The sequence below is a fragment of the Metopolophium dirhodum genome, chromosome 1 (assembly GCF_019925205.1).
Source record: "Metopolophium dirhodum isolate CAU chromosome 1, ASM1992520v1, whole genome shotgun sequence".
In the NCBI taxonomy this organism is placed as follows: Eukaryota; Metazoa; Arthropoda; class Insecta; order Hemiptera; family Aphididae; genus Metopolophium; species Metopolophium dirhodum.
Window position 1 is genome coordinate 106,675,527 of NC_083560.1, and position 22,054 is coordinate 106,697,580.

The 22,054-nt window shown below is 25.6% G+C and overlaps 1 protein-coding gene and 1 long non-coding RNA gene across 2 annotated transcripts in view; both read right to left on the reverse strand.

Moving 5' to 3' along the window:
* Positions 1-6,162: 6,162 nt before the first annotated feature.
* Positions 6,163-14,108, reverse strand: LOC132936170 (major facilitator superfamily domain-containing protein 1-like). Its single transcript, XM_061002860.1, has 11 exons — positions 13,760-14,108; positions 11,326-11,485; positions 11,093-11,243; positions 10,507-10,632; positions 9,345-9,556; positions 9,072-9,282; positions 8,459-8,672; positions 8,151-8,248; positions 7,275-7,387; positions 6,613-6,712; positions 6,163-6,529 (listed from the first exon to the last, which is right to left on the reverse strand). The coding sequence occupies exons 2-11, from the start codon at positions 11,459-11,461 to the stop codon at positions 6,469-6,471; spliced, it is 1,422 nt and encodes a 473-aa protein (XP_060858843.1). The 5' UTR covers positions 11,462-11,485; positions 13,760-14,108; the 3' UTR covers positions 6,163-6,468.
* Positions 14,109-19,872: 5,764 nt separating this feature from the next.
* The window catches only part of LOC132936825 (uncharacterized), a 31,427-nt gene continuing 29,245 nt past the window's right edge, over positions 19,873-22,054 (reverse strand). Inside the window, exon 5 of the long non-coding RNA XR_009663544.1 lies at positions 19,873-20,817. This is a non-coding gene — a long non-coding RNA (uncharacterized LOC132936825). The remainder of the gene's footprint in view (positions 20,818-22,054) is intronic.

The window sequence follows — 22,054 nt, forward strand, 5'->3', positions numbered from 1 at the left end:
AGGTATAGTGTTGTACCTATATACATTTTATTTTTATTACTGAAAAGTAATAAATAATAATAATATAGTCCATATACAGGTACATAGTAGTATATAAACTTCAAACACAATTGTATAACGAATAATTAAACTTATATTAAACAATAACATTGAGATTCAAATAATAAGTATTCATTGGATTTTTCGATGTTAAAATAACAAAGTATGAAACATGTGGGTTCGTCATCTATATTAATTAAATAACCCATTTCTTAATACCTACCTACCAATATAATATGTACGTATCGGTATAGGTAATTATCCATTAATTCCCGATAAGCTTCGTGTATTATCTATACGCATAGGTAGATGGCATGTCAAATACGTGTTTTCTAGATTTACCAAGTGCAAAACTGGAATTAAAATATTAACTGTCCATGTTTTAATTTCATAGGAATTTATTACATTTTTGTTCATTAAACTTATATAATAATAATGAAAATATTGTTCAGGTCCTATATCTATATAAGCCACTGCTGTTACGCTAGTTCACCTGTGTGGCTATGTCTTATTATATTAAGTAGGTATCTATATACATTAAAATTAAAAACAATAATACCTAGGTACTATACTACTATCTAACTATTCTAACTTATTAAAGTACAATAAATCGATATTTTTAATTTCTTATTAATATTTAATTTTTAATTCTATAATGAATATATGAGTAGGTAAGTATAATAATTAGTACCCCAGTAAGAAATTTAAATAACGTTAGTATACCAGGACCTAAGTTATTTAAATGAACTTCGATGAAGATTATACTTTTGTCAAAGATCGATGGTTTTTAAATAACATTCTCGATCTCAGATTTGATTATAATATGTGAATATGAATTTGCAATAATGGTCATTGGTACTTATTATAATTACCCAACAGTTTAAAGACACTTAACTTATAATTTATAGTAATAATTAAAATATGAAGAATGATATATGTATATAGGTAGGGTATAGGTACTAATAATTTCAGGAGCAAGAGAATATAACTACTATGTCTACAATCAATCTAAACAATCTACAAAAGCACTCGTATAAATCAGGGGCGGATTTGAAGGACAATTTTGGTATAGTAGCTATTTGTTAAAAACTTTTAACATTTTTAAAATTCGTCCAAAAACTAGTTTTGATTAAAATTTGTCTTATTACATACTCGGATTATGTGGCCATTGCCGCCGTCGTGGTCAGTCTAGACCTGGTACTTGGTATAAATAATATACATAAAAAGGGAATTAAATTGGAATAAACGCTTTTAAAATCGATAGGCTTTTACTAGCAGATACCGTGTAACAGCTAACCTACGGACACGATGTAAGGAAGACGTGGCTCAAGTTGTTTTGTTTGTCTATAAACTTACGTTAGTTTGATGTAAGTTGAGGCGCCTAATGCATTTTTGGGTGTGCCGTGGCGTGTAGTTATAAATTATAATATTATACTGACGGAAAATCCATAGAATCTACGTTTCGTGTCTATATAATAATACCTACCTAATTATCGGCAGTACATTAGCAATGGTCTTATTATTACTTGAAATTATAATTTGTTGGTTATTTTTATATTACGATTCGCAGATGAGAATTGGATAACATTATAGTGGAGAGAGGGTAACATTATAAAATAATTAATTATACCTAGGTACCTAAAAAAAATGTGCACGCTTATTTTCTTAAAAAACATTTATACAATTGCTATATTGTATAACCTAACTGCAGGTATAACCATACTTAAAGTGTTTGGTTTAATAGGTACGTAATAGGAAATAGTCAATATAGATAGTATATAGGTACAGACTACAGAGTGATTCACCAAACTCATACCCATTTTTTCCTTTAATAATAATTTATCTATACATATTCTGATTTTTGGAATTTTTAAGTAGGTATACCTACTATACATTTTAAATTATTTAGATTAATCTAATCAAATTTGTATACAATTTAAGAAGTATCTAATAAATCATATACTTGGGTGAATAGATAAAAAAACTAATTTGTTTCAAATATGAGAACCAATACCATTGGAATATTTAGATCAGGGGCGTAATTTGCGGTACGCAGAGTATACATTTGTATACTTAAAATTCCGTACTATATTTTTTGGCCTGCTAGGAACAGCCGAATCTAATACTTAAGGCAGTGTTACAATAGTTAAGAGCCCAAAGCAAATTAATTAATTAATTAGTGAGTGCAAGGATGGCTTTTTGAATAATTAATATTTTATACTATTAAAACTTTCCCCTTTCTTTATCAAGAGTAACTTGAACCAAAGCGTTATGTCGTCTAACCTCCTATTAATTGAGTCAATTAACCATTAATAATGTATATTATATCAACCATAATATATGATCCATAAAAATGTTTTTAAATATCAATAGATGTAAATAATATCGCCTCTACTAAATGTATAAACAAAGGAATTGTCCGTGTATTATATGTTTTTGAAACTATATTAGAAACTAATATTACAGTGATCGTCAATTGCTTCCGATTTTCTTAGACTATCTGAATTATATAGGTAAGTAGTATTTATTCTTTTGCACCGGATGATTTATCACAAATTTCAAAGTTATACATATTTTACGCCGTCAAATGTGTAGCAAAAAGTAGGCCATACTATCGATATTTTATTTAATTCAAATAATAAAATAGTAGGTACAAAATAGTGATTAATACAAATACAAATAAAAAAAAAATTAAATATTTTGTACTTACTAGACATAGAATATACAATATAATACATAGGTACATTTATGTGTTGAAAATTCGTCTTGCTAAATTGTTGAAACTTGATTTGATCGATTTCTTTGATTGATTGCATCTATAATAAATAGGCAAAAACAAACCATTAAGTGTTGAACACATTTAAATGATAAAATAATATACATTGAGATGAATATTTTCATATGCCGGTTCCATTTTGTGTAATTGTAACTGTTATTAGGTATACCTTGACATTTTATCTTCGACGTTTGTTTTTGTTATTTTCCTTTTGAATATAAGTACCTACTATATTAACTTTAATATAATATGTTTGGACTTGGATAATTTTATTGCAGTAGATACGCTAAAAGTATATTGTTATGTAGTGATTGCACAAACGAGATGTGTATGCCAACGGGTAATATCTATTATATATACCGTGTATAAACGTGACACACACACTAATGATAACTTACTTACCTATTACGCAAACATTTAGAAAATTGCTTTCATTTAACTACTTGAAAACAGTCGGTATCGAACTCATCATCTCTACTCAAAATAACCAATTCTTCAAAAAGAGAGTGTCCTAAAGGCATACATACCGAAGATTTGGTTGTATCCTATAATAATTTTAAGGCGCAGATGTCTGCAGATACCATTGAGAAAATCTAATTATTTGCTCATTTATTTTGGGTCGAATGAGGGTATATGATCTGGTATTATTTATTGAGCGGTGGAACCGTAGACAAGAATACTAAAATACTGGGTGGAACTGTGGAAGACATAAGCACCAAAATGAGATAAGAAAAAAAGTCGTATCGTACTAAAGCGCCAAAATCGTATCGTACGAATGCGCCAAAATCCTAGGTACCTACCTACTTGTGTGCTACGGTTATCAAATAACAGATATTAAATTTAGAACTATATCGTTTAAAAACTACAAACGTTTAATCCTAATCGACAAATTTATTATCTGATTACAATGGATTGTCATATGACATAGTGCGTGTGAGCAATTAACCGATTTATTACATTTATATTAATTAGGTACTTGTATACATATTATAGACATATACTCTATATATACCCGTTAATTATTATGTGCATATCTGCCTATTATCTACGCATTAATTTATACATTATAGGTAGGTACCTACATCATAAAATAACGGGTGATTCTTTTATCAATGAGAACACTTATTATTTCAGAAATATTAAATAAATAATATTATTTTATATTAACAAATAATTCAACTGATAAGGTACACGGATGCTTTGAATTTAACGGCAATATGCGATGTAATATTTTGGGAACATCAAATAATGAATAAGTAAGTAAATAACTGTTTATTCTTAATAATGAGAAGTAATTACTAAGTAATTATTACTCTTGTATAACTTTTAATGGCTAGTCTTGTTAGGTTTCAATTAATGCTACTTTGGTAGAGTTTATCCTTTTTTTAAGAATAATAGACACATTAAATTAAAACATTACTCTATTTGGGGTAAGACGGATAAAATACAATGGGGCAAGATAAACCATGTCCTAAAATAAAATGTTTGTTCGAAATGTATTTTAATTAATACAAATTATACAAAAATAAAATAATATATTGGGGATAATAGTATTACACAGTATTTTTTACTATAAATAAATTAGTTGAAATATCAGACTTATTTTGCTTTTGTGATGTTATAACAATAATATGATGTGGTCATTTAAACTTGTGAAAACTGCAAATTTTTACTTGAACAAGATTTTGACAGGTAGGCTGTTTAGTTCTCAAGTTACAGAGATTTTGTTAATTCAATAGCAAATTAGGCTTAGTCACTAAACTTAACAAGTTTGTTTATCAATGAAATATAGGTACAATGATGAAGAATGGCGAATAAGATAAAAATTTGGTTTCAGAACTTCTAACTTATGGTAGGTATTTCAAGAAATTACCTTTTAATGGATGATTAATTTACTTATTTTCTTATTCAGTTTTTACTGTTTAGTATTAGAACAAATTAATAAAATATGTAAAAAAGAACAAATTGTATTACGCATGAATTTTTTTTATTTTGTGTATTACCTATTACAGGTAAATATAATATGTATTATTGTATTTTGTATATTCGACCAACAAAGTCTTATCATCAATAGTATATAATAGTAATCTTATAATTAAATTATTTAGTGTACATTTTTAATCAACTTTAAGCAAATCATACACTTTACTTCTTAATGAGACAACCAATTAGGTACTTCTATGAAAAACTATAGATTACAAATTAAAAATATAGAATTATAGGTAGTAATTTTAAATAATATCACTACACACCTATTTTATTTTATAGTTTAAAATGTATAACACATAAGTAAAATTATTAAAACTCATCACATAATATTATTAACATATTAATAATATGTAACATATAAAAAAGGAATGACAATAATACAATGATAAAAATAATATGTTTCCTAATAATAATAGGTAACACATATTCAATTAGTCTATGAAATCTGATGTGCAAGTGTTTAAAACATTATATATTTATATTATAATGATCAGGTACTTTGCACATATTGTTTTCTTATAGATAAATGTTATACAGACTTTTGATTACAAGGTATTTGTATAAATATAATAACAATCTAGTGTTGAACTTATTAAACCAAATTATAATAATTTGTTTTAATTAACAAAAACTTAATTTCGATCATGTTATTTTCATAAAAATGTTTTATAATAAATGGGTAACAAAATTATGAAATAGATTTTTTTGATTAAGTTATACAGCTGAAGTTTTTAACAATAGTCGTATTGCAGAATAATTATTAATTTTTCATTTCTTTTCTTAAATAACATGGAGTTTTGCAATTGTTTTAAACTTATAGTAGAAGAGCAGAAAATTATTGCATATTGTTTCATATTAATATTTGCAGTCCTTATTTTTTTAACTAAAATAATTATTATTAATAATAAACAAGTATTCAAACTAATTTTCTAAAGTTAAAACGATCAGAAAACTTGGAAATAATATTTTTAATTAAAATGTAGGTCATTAAAAGTTGAAAACTTTAATTTTAGCATACTGAGTTATGTTAAACAAGAAATGAACACAAAATCAGTTGTTTTTAACAGTAAATTAATATTTATAATTGCTGTTATAATATACAATATAATATTTTATATTAGGTATATTAAATACTAATATTATATATAATAAAAAACTAAAAATAAATAAATATTTTAGTTAATAATTGGAAAAAATGTATGCTCAATTATGTAAGAATTTAAAGAATAGTCAATGTAAGAAGCCTAAGTTAATTATTTGAAGTTTGTTATCAATTATCATTTATTATACTCCATACAATTATCCTGGTATCAATTTTACATGGTTAGGTTTATAATAATATAATACACAAATAAACATTTAAAAATATAGTTTGATGTATTTAAAATCATAAAAAAAAAAAATTAATATTTCAAAATAATTAGTCTTCTATGTTTAAAAAAATCATACTGTTTATACTGATCATTTACATATGCGACATGCATGTACAAACAATATGCACATGTAATGTTTAAGTATGAATTTAATATAATTTGGTTTATGAATATATTTGTTATAAATCAGTATAAGTTATGATTTAATTATTTATTTAAAGATAACATATTGTTCAAAGATTAATTTCTTACATAATATATAAAAGTTTACTTAAAAGTTAAGGTTAATATTTAGTCTTCGGTATAGGTGTCATTATTGTGTAAAAGATTTTGTTTTTCCGGAGAAGGAGTTCTGTAACAAAAAAAAAGGTTTATTAAAAACTCAAAATAGTATTAATAAACAATTTCTGGTAGAAAATAAAAAGGGTTCTTTACTTGTTTGATTCAAGTTGATTTCTTTGTTTAATACTCATATTTAATATTCCATTACTCATTGAATCCCATGTCCACAAAATAGCCGTCAGCAACAAAGCAGCTAAAATTATATAGGTTAATTAGAAATAGAAAAAATTACAAATAACTGTTTTATTTAAATTAGGTAGCACAAATATTTAAAACCGTAATAAGGGAATCATCACATAATTATTTGAAATAATTGTATCTATAACAAAATAAGTTTAATGGATAAATTAAATAATTAAAATGTAAGGGAAAAAACATATTATTAATTGAAGTCTATATTATTAACTTGAAATATATAAATATTAATTATTTAAATTAATCTGTTTTTCTTCCATTTAAAAAAATAGAATGTAAGATTTTTAATGTGTATAGAAATTTAAAATTAAGAAGATAAATATGTTTTAAAATGAATAAGTTATCTTCAATTTTTATAATTAACCACTGGGAACTTATAAAATATAAATATGTCTATAATTTACTAACTCAAATGTATTAGGAAACATTTAAGACAAAAACAACACACATAATTATTTATTGCGTAGTTATGTTAAACTAAACTATACAAATAAATACTTAATTAGTAAAAGATAAATTTTACAATGTTATATTCTATGACTAATAAAAATAATATTTACCAGATAATAAAAGACAGAAAAATAATTCCACCATATAGTAACCATCTGAATCAACTATTATACCACTTAACAAAGCAACAACAGCAAGACCAAGATTTTCAACGGATTGTGCTCTATACAATCATAAAAATAAAATGAGAAATCAATATACTGTCATATTTGTTATCACATATCATTGACTAAAACAGAATTAATTTTTCCTCAATAATATAATCAATGGTTCATCATGATTGAAATTGAAAAACATTGTTTGTATATTTTATTATTTTACACCAGCGATTCCCAAAACCTAAATTAGGGGTCACGACTCTAAGAGGTTTTTTATGAAGGGCCGTGATAGTGCATAATTCACATGTTATTTCAGCATGATTTTTGTAAAAAAAATATTATCCTTTTTTAATTGAATAGCAAAAAATACCGTGGAAGAAAATTATCATGAAAATTATAAATAATTGTTATAGATACTCGTAATTTCTATTTTTTATTATTTCATACTATATTTTATTGTTAAAAAAATATCCGAATTTTATGTTTTTTAATTATTGTGATTATTTTAAAGGATGATAAAAATTGAATTAAAAATATTAGTCCCCTCATATTAAGTTAGGAACCACTGTTTTACACAATATATTAGATTTAGATTTTGCTTTGAGTTTAAAATTAAATTAACATCTGAATAAAAAATCTTAAATGAATAACAAAAAAATTGAATTTATATCTAAGCGGTATTAACGATATACAATGATTTGGTTATATGTTTAATTCAAACATATACATTTATTTTCATTTTATGACTGTCCCATTTTTATCTTTTTAATAAATAGGCAAGATAATAAACTAGCATAAGTACAACATTATAATACACAAAACACTTGCATGCCATATGCTGTTCCCATTTGATGTTCAGGAATAACCATTGCAATCAGAGGCCATAATGCACTTGCCAACATTGAGTAAGACAATCCCATTGTGAACTATAAGAAATTTCAAATATAATTATCTTAATACATATACTCTGTTCAGGTTAAGAAACGTAATCAGCGGCAATACTACACTGCTGATAATTATATACAGATAATTTAATGGGCGGGGATGACAAACAGAAAAACTGGTTTCCGGCAACTACGTTTCTTAACTTGAACAGAGTATATTTTGTGTTTAAAATGTGAGTTAAATTATCTTACCATGGCAATATAAGGGTTCACAAATGTAAATGCCAAGAACATATGTGAAACCAAGGTACCAAGAATTGATAAGAATACCCAAAATAGGTTTCTTCCAGTTTTATCAATGACTAAACCAAGTCCTGGTGCACATATAGATGATATGATGTAAATAATGCCATTAATCAAATTGGCTGAATCGGGTGAAAAGTTATACTTTTTTTCAAAGAATACTCTGAAAAATAAACATTTACAATAATAAATCTAATCAAAATAATTATTAGATAATTTAATGTGTTACTTAAAAATAACAAGATTTCTTTAGTTGAACAAAATTAAATCTAAACCCTAAGTTAAATCGTTTTATTAAGAAATTTATTCAAAAGTACACAGCAAGGAAATTTGGTTAATATTGATTCAGAAATAATTTTTTAAATGTAGTAATTTAAACTACAATTAGTAGTGAGTGTAATTATTTAAAAGTTAATTAAGACATATTATGCACAATTATTTCAAATTAAAGAAATAACATATTGAAATAAATGACTCAATATCAATGATTTAACTTATGTTAAGTAGTATTTTATAAATCATAATATTATTGCTGATAAATATAATAATACAATCATCTTACTTTCCTAATGCAACAAATGGAAAAATTGATGTATAATAGAAAACAATAATGAATGTAACTAGCCAAAAGACTTTTGGAAAGTATCGCACATCAGACATTTTTACGACTTCAGTAGCATCAGGTGTTTTTCGGTGTAGTAGTTTTTCGGCTCTTTTATCTTGCCAAGCAAGTAATAAGGCACTTACCAATGATAAGACACAGGTTAAACTTGCTAATGAAAATAATATAAATTAATAGATTTCTGTAAAATTATGATTTTTATTAAATACATACCAACTAACAAAGCAATTGATAAACTTTGATAGTTAGGGACATTTATTTGATTTTTTATATATCGATATAATGGTTCCATAATTATGAAATTCACTGTTGAACCAACTCTGGCAAAACTTATTTGAAATCCAAACACCATATTAAGTTCTTTTCCTTTAAACCACAATACTGCATAGTTATTTTGAGCAACAGCCAATGACTCTCCACCAATTCTGTGTTAAAACATATTTTTAATTTTTATAATAATCTTGTAGGAACCTGTTAATTTTAATTTGAAATTAAAATACCAATGTTCGACATGCATGATATAATACTTATAGGAGACGGTAACAAAAATTATATAGTTTAATCATAACACTGACCAAATTGTAGTGCATTTAATTAAAATATACATTATACCAATTGGCACCATTCAGCATATACAAAGTGAGCGCAGTGAATATGTTGGTTATAAAAAAATACAAAAAATTAATTTAAATGTTATTCAAAATTGAGTATGACAATTTTTAGTTTATAACTAAAATAAAAGATTTGGTAAATTTATGGTCAATAAAATTATTAAACTATATCTATAATTAAGCATAAAAATATAAATTATTTATTTTAACTTTGTTTTATAGCATGTTTAAATATATACATTAATTTAATTTATAAAAAAGAAAGCTCAAACTAAATTATAATGTAATTTGTATAATACTAAATTTAACCTTCTTATTAGATGTATTTCTAAAATACACATAATAATATAGTTTATGCATGCTTAATATAAAGTTATTTTAATGTATTCAATTAGTTTTTTGTTAAAAAAAGACAAAGCTTACTTAAATTATATTATCCAACTATCATAATATAATACTAAGGGGGACGGAGTGGCCGAGCGGACTAAGGCGTCGGTTGCAACGTGCACCGACACCGGTTAAACCTCGTCCGCGGCGGCATTTTTCTTTGGTAAAGTCACGGTGTCCGGAAAACAAGTTCTGCCATCCCCCACCCAGGCATGGCAGATACCTACGGGTCCCTACTCAAAAATCTGCCAAAATATCAAACGCACGTGTTTACCTACAGCACACTCCCCACTCCCCCACAGTAAAAAATCCACCCAATAGCCTAAGTTGCCGCGGGTAAGTAAAAAAAAATATATATGATACCAAATTATAATTACCCAAATATCAGACGGCCAAGTATCATAATCCAGAGGGCGTTCAAATATGCTCCAGCAGCAAATACTATTTGACCAAGAACAACCAATAATGCGTAGATGACAGTACCTAATCGTATTCCAAAAACACTAAAACCATTTTTTTGTAAGATTAATTAATTATTTTTAAATTAATTTATCAATTTATAAATGTATGAGAAATCAATGCAACTAAAATTTATCAAAATAAACAATGTTTATAACTTTAAAATATTGTCATTAGAATATAATATGTAGATAATCTTATAAGTTAATCAATTTTAATTTAACCTTAATATTTTCACTACAGAAGTTTTATTATAAAAAAATATAAAATGCACATTTTACTATAAAAACATTAATAAAATAATAACAAGAATTTTTTGTTAATTAAATTTATATATATATCACATATTTGAATAAATATAATTTATGTAAATACTGAAAAATGAAAAAAAAATAATATTTTCTTTTTGTAAATGACCGATGTCATTATAGTGTAAATCCCAAGATATATATTGGTTGTAAATGAATCAACATCAAGCATATTACAGAATAATAAACTTAAAACCTGTCAATCAAAAATCCACCAATGAAACACATTATAACATTCGGCCATGAATACCACGAATACAGATAGACAAATTGAGAAGTTGTTAAGTTCATGTCTTGAATAAAATTATCTTGTAATGCTCCAGGATTATCAAAACAAAAATATGAACCTAAAAATAATAAATATAATTTTTAATATTTTTCAAACTTACTACCGCTTATTACTATGAATAAAACTAAATAAATTTTTACCAAATCCAATTAAACACATCAAAAATAATGCTATAAGTCGTTGAAAAATATGACTTGGATGTGTCCAAGTTACTTTACAATCGTCTTCATTGTTTTCTGTTATATCAGACGACGATGTTGGGTGACTTTCCTCCATTTTTAAATTGTTGAAACTGAGTAACTGGAAATATTAAAATGTTTTATTTTATTTTTTTAATCGTCAATTAATTAAATAATTAAATTTACATATATTTAAAAATTATAAAAAAAGCTACCTTAGTTCTTAGTTAATGACTAACACAATGCCCGCATTTTGAGTTGTTTCTGTCATACAAACATCTCAAATTTGTGAAAAATTTAAATCTTGTGTAGTTAGTCTAAATGTTACAATTAATTGACAACATTTTAAATTTAAAGGTAAGAATATTATTAGTGTTATTTTGATAGCTTTTTTTTCGTATTTTATTTTGCATACTTATAAGTAACTTACTTTAAAGTTAAAATATTAACAAAAAAAATACAACAAAGCAACACAGATAATATTCTTATCTAAAATTTGTATGGTCAATATTGTCAATATTGCAATATTAAAATTAACAATACAAAATGGATTTTGATAAACACAAATTTCCAATGTTATACATTTGTTAGATAAAAACCAACACAATATTCAGATGTAATTTCTTATTGAGATTTGAGATGATTCAGCAAGATAACAATTACCTAATATGATCGATTTCTTACAAACTAAATCCTCATTTTATTAAAATAGTGATTACGTTAACAGTGGAGAGACAAGAATTTGGTGACCACAATGAAAAGGATTTTTTGGATCTATTAGTAAATATTTTATTTTTTTTTGTATATACTCCATTTTCTAAAAATGAATCTTAACAAAATTGTTTTTACTTCACTCGATCATAACTTACATTGTGCACTTTAATTTCACTAAGAATTAAAAGATTATCATGTATCAAAATAATTTGTATTGTTTATTTTTTAAATTAGGTATAGTATTGATAGGTAAATCTTAATTTGTTAAAATATAATCTAATCAAGTATACAAATCTTTTATTTTTTAGTAAAATAAATGCTTTGATGTTTATATGGGTATTTAAAAATGCAATTAGTTTTATCATGTTAAGTCATTGATATTTTTATGTTGTGTAGTTTGTAGTTATTAGCAGTTTTATGTACCTAATATTATGAGCAATGTAATGTTTAGAGATTTATAGTACCTAATATTAATTATTTTTATTATTATTATTAATGATTAGTTACTCTAATATGGACATATTCAATTTTTTTTAATAAATACAAATTTAAACAGAATAAAAAATTCTATAACATTATTTTAGATCCATACATTTATTTATTCTCATTCTCATTTTGCAGTAGGAAGCACAAAACATAGGGCCTCCTCTGAACCGGTGTTAGGCTTCATCATCTGCCCCAGTAGTTGTGCCGCTATACGTTATGTGGATGCAATACACGTTATAATTAAACACACCCATTATATTATATATTCTGTGATATATAATACAATGAACAAATATTATTAATATACCTAAATTTAATTATTATTAAATTCTAATACCTATTATCTACTTTGGATAATATTTGTTATTTTAGTAATTGTTATTCTGTCAGCATATTAGTTATTGTAGTTTTTGATGGGGAATAGAAATGGGTAAGTAGTTGTAATTTAATATTATGCACTATTATTAAATGATTAAACAATTATCTATTATGAACGTTTTGCTAAAACATATTGTTAGGTAGACCATATTTCATTGTCTTCAACAAATTGTTGCCTATTTAAGCAGTGGCAAAAATTTACAACCTAATTTATTAATAGGTATTTAACATATTAAGTTCTTAAACAATGAATACTAAATCTGTATATACCTAACAATTAAATGGTAACTTTGGAAATGTAAAAGATGCAAAAGAAATGCAAAATAATGTTTTTGTGATTACCTACATTTTTGATATTTGAAAATTGAAACAGTAAGTTTATGCAACAAAAGCCTGAAGGTATCTTACCTTTCTTGATATTTAAAAAATTAAGGTACATACTTAAGTATATAAGGTAACAACGAAATAATAGACCCTTTTTTTTATAATAGGAACAACATACTAAGCTATAACTTACCTTTTTTTTAGCTTACAAAAATACCATCATAAATATTATAGCGATAAAAAAAAAAAAACTTATAATACATTTAATTTATTCTCAACTTAAAAATATTTATTTTTTTTTATGTTAGTATGGCTAGCAATATTTTAACCATTTAACTTGTTAATGTAGGTATAGGTAAATTATAAATAAAGACTCGACTATAAAAATATATTAGAATAAAAACAACTGTTATGCAAAACATTATAAAGAGCAACCTCACACACCGTTGATGGGCATAAGCAATAACATTAAACACAACATAAATTGACCAACCTTTTTCGTTGCAATATGTACTTTAGACCATCCAATTGGCCATAATAATACAATAAATTGATTAAAAAAATGTCGACGATTTTTCGGCCATTTACTGTGCGCACAGAAGGATCAAATGGTGTTGTATCGAGCGGGGGTGGTGTACAGTGGAAAATAATGGATGTCCAATAATAATAATAATAATGTTTGTGCTACGTAACGCGACAACGGGGGAGTTTTAAACTAATAAATAAAAGGCCTTTGTTGTACCATTGTCTATCAGCGTGAATGTTTAGAACACCATAGGGGACAAAAAGAAAATACAAGACACGACCGTATGTATAATAATATTATTATTATTATTATTTATTATGCTTATGCACATTTCGTATCACAAAAGGCATTATCAGTGAAGGTTTTCCTTGATAGCGTATGCGGAAGCAGCAGCTGCTGTGGCATCGTCGTGAGCACGGTCTGAGAACCGTAGTCGTGAGTGTACCAGTATTTTAAGTGTGGTAGCTGCAGGTTATGCTATACTGTTTGATCTGAGATAAGGCAAGACCACAGATATAAATATCCTTATATATATATATATATATATATAAATTATAAAAGAACAGTATATATATAAAAGAACAAGACTTTTTTATGTTCCCATTTTGTGACGTCACTATTAAACTTTTTTCCAATTTTTTTTTCACAGAGTTGTTCCAAATACCTTCCCGAGTGTCACCACATCGCCCGATTTTCAAAATTTTGACTTTAAAGGGTTGAAATCGGTAAAAATGAATTTTTACGTGTAATTTGTATATCTATATTCATATGATAATAACAATGGCAGTCGGCCGATAACGGATAATACGATACGGCACTGCGGCCCGAGGGTTTCCAGCAAGGTGGATTATAAATCCACCTTGGTTTCCAGCTACCTGCAACCTGACCTATTTTTGTGTGTGTATTTACTATTTTATCAACAATCTATTCTATTATCTATCTATTACTATTTTTAACCATCTATCTATCTCTATGTATAACAGTTAACAGTATAACTTATAAGTTATAACCATGAAGACAAGAATTCTAGTTTTCATGCTTATAACCAGGGCTGTGAATTAAATGCACTAAAAACTTTAAAAATGTAAAAAAAAAGCAATAAAATATGCACTAAAAACGCAATATAAATGCCAAAAATTATAGTGTAAAATTCACTTAAAATAGTTTTTAATTTCATTTATACATTGATATTATAGGATATTATACATTATTAGTACATTACATTTTACATGCATAAAAATGTGTTAATTTAATAAAAAAAAAAAATAAGAATATTGATTGAATTCGAATTTTGTATACCTACCTAATGCTAAACAACAAAAATATTTAAAAAAAAATTGTTTATGTATTTATTTTGTTAAAATAATAAAACGAACTTAAATATATTTATTTGCAGGTACTTTATTGATCTTGTCTTGACTATTGCATTGGAAAAAAAGAACCAAAAAAATGTTTTTCAAACATGTTAATTGACAGAATTTTATCAAAAAAAAAGGAGAATGAACTAAACAAAGAAAATATGACTTAAAAATGCAAAACAATAACCTAAAAAATTAAAAACGTTAAAAAATGAAAAATATGCAAAATAAAAGTTTCATAAATGGATTCGTAGTTACGCATAGGTAATTCAAATTATGTTCTTAGGTACAAAGCTATGTTTCACAACCGCAAAAAAAAAATTCATTTTCCTACAAATTTACAGCCCTACTTATAACGAATACTATAGATTATTACTTATTAGATTCTCTGTAATATTTTCTTATAAGTAAAGAGTTAATAGCGGATAATTAGGATCTTAAAAGTTTAAAATAAGATTTTAATATGCTCTAAAAAAACCTTAAAATATAATAATCCTTTAACTACTTAAATATACTTTTTTTTCTTCAAATAATTTAAAAATCTATATACAGTTACGATAGAACAATTTTATTATGTAAAATATATAGTATATAGGTACTGAGTATTACGAAATATTAATAGGTAATACGAATATTATTTTATTTATATTGTATAATATTATTACTATACTTATTAATTAAAAAAAAGGTGGATAAGTGGATGTCGTTCTGCTGTACAGTAGGTTACAAATGGGTCACTGTAATGGATGTTGTTAAATTTGAATTCAATTATATGATATCATTGTATAAGAAAAACGATTCTGAGCGAAAACGGTCAGTCAGCCTATGATATTACGAAGTATATTTTATGATATTATTGTGAAAAAAGTAATTTATATATAACCTATTTACGTGAAGCCTTGTTTTAAATTTTTAATCCTTAGCCATAAAAGTTAAACATTTTATACATTTTTAACTACAAAATAATTATTAAATTATAAATTTGATAAATGTTGTCAAAATTTGAACTTTAAATGCTTATAAATAAAAACTGTGACTAAGGATTTTTAATTTTTTTCATCTGCCTTTGAAACAATAACCTAGGAGCCTTCTATTAAATTTTCAAGCTTTTTTACTCAACAGATAAAATTTTATTGATATTTATAGAAAAAAAAACTAAAAAAATTGATAACTAACAATGTCCGTAAACAGCTCAAAAAGAGTCAAAATATTTTCAAAATTTTATGGTGTATAGAAAATGCTAATATAAACATTTTATGATACAGGTAGACAAACTTATGAGGAATCTTGTATTATATTTTTAAATCTTAGATTTAAAAAGAAAACTTTTTATGAATTTCTAACTCAAAATAATTTGAAAATTGTCGTCATTTTTACGTATTTTGTCAATATTTGAACTTTAAATGCTTATAAAAAAAAATTGTGGGTATGGATTTTTAATTTTTTTCATCTGCCTTCAAAACAGTAACCTAGGAACCTTCTATTAAATTTTCAAGCTTTTTTAACCAACAAATAAAATTTTATTGATATTTATAGAAAAAAAAACCTAAAAAAAATGGTAACTGAAAATGTCCGTAAACAGCTCAAAATAAGTCAAAATATTTGGAAAACGTTATGATGTATAGAAAATGCTAATATAAACATTCAGTCAAAATTGCATGTCCCTACGGTCATTTGTTGTAGAGTTACACCAAAAACCAAAATCGATTTTTTCGAAAACAGATTTTGCGTAAAAATTCCCGTTTTTCCTTCATTTTTCTTTTGTTTTTCACGTTGCTTTTGAAAACTACTGTGAAATTTTTACTTTTGACCCCCCAAAGTACCAACTAGATTCACTTTCCTATCAGAAAAGTTACTGTTGAAGAAAATCCAAACACTTTTACTGTCCTAAAAGGTGATGACAGACACAAAAATAAATTAAAAAATTTAAAAAATTTAAAAAAAACACACATCATTGTAAAATCAATACATTCATCGCTTCGCTCAGAATCTAAAATTAAATTACAAATATCACAATTGTTATTTTGTTCACCAATATTTAGTTATGCACGTCTGTATTGTTGTTATTTGAAGTATTTTTGTATATTATTATTATTAATGTTATTACAATTGTTTCGTATTCGAATGATCCGCGTCCGTTCCGCTGTCATCAAATGCTTATGTTATTATCATCAGTCTCCTCTGTATGTCCTCTAAATTACAAATATGTGTACAAAATCTTATAGCGCGTATTTAAATCTTAACAATAAACTTTTATAAATAACAATATTTTTAACAGTCCAATACACTTTTTTAGTATCCATTTTAATTAATATCATGAATCATAAGCAATGCATTAATCACATAACAAGAGATTTATTATACTGTAATATAGTGTGATGTTCTTGTAAATTGCAATTAAATATTAATGTAATTGAATAATGATCTCAATCATATTATGTTGTATGCAAAAGTAGGTAAAACATATTAAAGTTAACAACACGAAATTAGTTCTGCTGAACGTAAATTTGCTATACTGTATGTACTTTGTAATAACGTAGAAATGAGATAAAATAGAAATACGACTCCTGTCGATAGTTATATTAAAATATTAAAATGTTAGAGTACTAAAATTACGCTATTACCTTCCTCCAGGTGTTCGGAGGGCTCTCGGGATCGTATATTCGAAAATTACATCAAATACAATACACCGTACAATATAATTTTATGGAAAAAAGCACATAGAATGTATTAACTGCAATCAACATAAAATATTATATTATATGCCTTACCTGATTCGCAGTTGTTTGTCGATCTGCTGTACAGTAGGTTACAAGTGGGTCACTGTAATGGATGGTGTTAAATTTGAATTCAATGATATAATATCATTGTATAAGAAAAACGATTCTGAGCGAAAACGGTCAGTCAGCCTATGATTTTACCAAGTATATTTGATGATATTATTGTGAATAAAGTAATTTATATATAACCTATTTACATGAAGCCTTGTTTTAAATTTTTAATCCTTAGCCATAAAAGTTAAACATTTTATACATTTTTAACTACAAAGTAATTTATTATTAAATTATAAATTTGATAAATGTTGTCAAAATTTGAACTTTAAATGCTTATAAAAAAAACTGTGACTAAGGATTTTTAATTTTTTTCAACTGCTTTTAGAACGATATATCAGGAGCCTTATATTAAATTTTCACGCTTTTTTACCCAACAAATAAAAATTTACTGATATTTATAGAAAAAAAAAACTAAAAAAATTGAAAACTGACAATGTCTGTAAACAGCTCAAAAAGAGTCAAAATATTTTCAACATTTTATGGTGTATAGAAAATGCTAATATAAACATTCAGTAAAATTTTCAAGTATCTACAGTCATTCGTTTTTCAATTACAATAAAATAAGAAAATTGTACATGAGAAATCGAGTAAATATCAAATGTTGTAAAAATATAAATTTCAGACGCTCATAAAAATTTAATTTAAGTTTCTTCTAGACATTTTTTTTTTGATAAAGGTAGACAAACTTATGAGTAATCTTATATTACATTTTCAAATCTTAGATTTAAAAAGAAAAACTTTTATGAATTCTCAACTCAAAATAATTTGCTATTTTTCGTGATTTTTCCGTATTTTGTCAAAATTTGAACTTTAAATGCTTATAAATAAAAACTGTGATAATGGATTTTTAATTTTTTTTCATCTGCCTTTGAAACAATAACCTAGGAGCCTTCTATTAAATTTTCAAGCTTTTTTACTCAACAGATAAAATTTTATTGATGTTTATAGAAAAAAAAACTAAAAAAATTGAAAACCGACAATGGCCGTTAACAGCGTCAAAATATTTTGTAAATTGTATGGTTTATAGAAAATGCTAATATAAACATTCAGTCAAAATTTCATGTCCTCACGGTCATTTGTTTTAGAGTTACACCAAAAACCAAAATCGATTTTTTCGAAAACAGATTTTGCGTAAAAATTCCCGTTTTTCCTTCATTTTTCTTTTTTTTTTCACGTCGATTGTGAAAACTACTGGGAAATTTTTACTTTTGACCCCCCACAGTACCAACTAGATTCACTTTCCTATCAGAAAAGTTACTATTGAAGAAAATCCAAGCACTTTTACTGTCCTAAAAGGTGATGACAGACACAAAAATAAAAAAAAAAAATAAAAAAAAAACACACATCATTGTAAAATCAATACATTCATGGCTTCGCTCAGAATCTAAAAGTGATTCCTAAATGGTCTGGTCTACAATAATTCCATAATTTTTTCGAACTTCAGGAGGTTTGTTTCATTTACTATTGTTTTTAGTAGTTTCTATAATTATGCACTTATGCGACCGAAAATATATTTCATTTGTCCGCAATTATTTGATATGTGCCTGCACGTGCTTCTGAGTTTCTCACACATTGTTATAGCCCAGGTGAAGATGTCATATGAATTGCCTAAATATTACTCCTTAAAACATGCCCCTTTATTACTAAAACTATTAACTAGATTAAGAAAACATTATGTAATATATATGTAACAAAATATAATATTAAGTCTTAGAGCCAGTAAGTGTTAGTAGACTAATAACAAGATGTAGTAACATAGACACTAGGTTAAGCTATAATATATATATATATATATATATATATATATATGAGATAGGAGTTGGTAAAAATTGGTTTTCAGCAGTGATCGCTTGATACGGTCACTGTAAAACAAAACAGTAATAAAGTGTTATAATATTTTAACTGTGTTTGTTTATTAATCTACGTCATTAGCGAACAGCGTATACGACAATATAAAAGTCTTAGTAAAAAATGAATAATTAATAATATAAAAATGCAACGTTTAATGAACGTTATAATATTAATATAATTAGAATACAATACAATATAATATACATTAAATTATCAATATTGAAATAATGATATGTACGAAATTTAAATAGTTAATCATAACTAGGTCCCGGATGTTGATGCCCTAAAAACCTATAAAAATGCTCTACAGTTTTGTATAATATGTTAATGACCTAAATACTTTAAAAACGTTCATCAAGCTATTGAAGTTAATACAATTATTTATTGATTTTATATTAAAAATTACAACTTATAAACATATCTACGCTACAAATTTGTGGAAAATAATATAATAATGACAAAACAATAAAAAATGCCCTTAAACTTCAAAAAATTACCCTGAAAGCCACACAGATGTTTTAAGAATGAATAAAACGCGAAAACTGCAAAATAAAATTTAGTTGTATAGATTTGTATGTTATTGAAACTAATTTTAATGTCCCAAAAGATGCGAAAGTCATCAACATCCGGGCCCTAATTATAACATTTCCCTAAATGAAGCCTAATATTTTTTTAAGTACTTACATATAATACTAATAATAATAGTAAAAATAGTAAGATTCTGACAAACAGAAGGTTAAAACAGTAGTTAAAATAATAATAATATGATGTATACTTTATTACAATTTGATAGTCATTTTAATATTGGTCCACTGTCCACTTAATGTTTTGATGTTGATATCAAAACGTATAGTTTCACCGTTGCTCGTAACAATTGCAATGGCTATTAAGTATAAGGTGTAGGGCCTTAAATCTGTAACTTATATAGAACCTTCGCAATCGTTTTGATGGACTTCACTCACTGTTTTGACTGTCATAGGTTCTGAAATTAATTTAACAAATTTAAATTATGTTATTAATAGTTACAAGGTAAAACATAAACATATTAAACAAACAAATGTCGCTCTTGATGGGAATTTAAGGGGGACATACATTTAGCACAGTTCACCATGGGCGTAACTAGGATTGGATAGTTACAGGGGCTAGAGTCCTACAAAACCAAAGTGTAAAATAACACGTGAATGGAAAAGCCCCCACGCTCCCCTTATAATATTCACTGTAATTTAGTTGTTACAAAAGTCCCCTAAAACCAAAATTTAATATAAACCATAATTTTTTTTAGGTCATCTTCGTTCTTAGCACTAGGTACTTGATTTTAAGATTCTGAGCGAAGCGATGAACGTATTGATGTTATAATGATGTGTTTTTTTTTTATTTTTTATTTTTATTTTTTTTTTTTGTCTGTTATTACCTTTTAGGACAGTAAAAATGCTTGGATTTTCTTCAATAGTAACTTTTCTGATAGGAAAGTGAATCTAGTTGGTACTTTGAGGTCAAAAGTAAAAATTACCTAGTAATTTTCAAAAGCACCATGAAAAACAAAGAAAAAATTAAGAAAAAACGGGAATTTTTACGCAAAATCTGTTTTCGAAAAAATCGATATTGTTCTTGGTGTAACTCTACAACAAATGACCGTGTAGGGACATGCAATTTTGACTGAATGTTAATATTAGCATTTTCTATACATCATAACGTTTTCCAAATATTTTGACTTATTTTGAGCTGTTTACGGACATTTTCAGTTACCATTTTTTTAAGTTTTTATTTTCTATTATTATCAATAAAATTTTATTTGTTGGTTAAAAAAGCTTGAAAATTTAATAGAAGGTTCCTAGCTGATTACTGTTTTAAAGGCAGATGAAAAAAATTAAAAATCCAGTGACAATTTTTTTTTATAAGCATTTAAAGTTCAAATATTGACAAATACGTAAAAATGACGAAAATTTTCAAATTATTTTGTGTTTAGATTTAAAAAGAAAACTTTTTATGAATTTCTAAGATTTGAAAATATAATACAAGATTCTTCATAAGTTTGTCTACCTTTATCAAAAAAAAAAATGTCTAAAAGAAACTTAAATTACATTTTTATGAGCGTCTGAAATTTATATTTTTACAACATTTGATATTCACTTGATTTCTCATGTAACAATTTTCTTATTTTATTGTAATTAAAAAACGAACGACTGTAGATATTTGAAAATTTCACTGAATGTTTATAT

Bases quoted from the DNA above. Each gene is read 5' to 3' on its own strand.
- LOC132936170 (XM_061002860.1), bottom strand. From the start codon at position 11,461: ATGGAGGAAAGTCACCCAACATCGTCGTCTGATATAACAGAAAACAAT. The intron at 11,244-11,325 runs GTAAAAATTTAT...TATTATTTTTAG, and splicing joins GATGTGTTTAATTGGATTTG to GTTCATATTTTTGTTTTGAT. The intron at 9,283-9,344 runs GTATGTATTTAA...TATTTTCATTAG, and splicing joins ATCAATTGCTTTGTTAGTTG to CAAGTTTAACCTGTGTCTTA.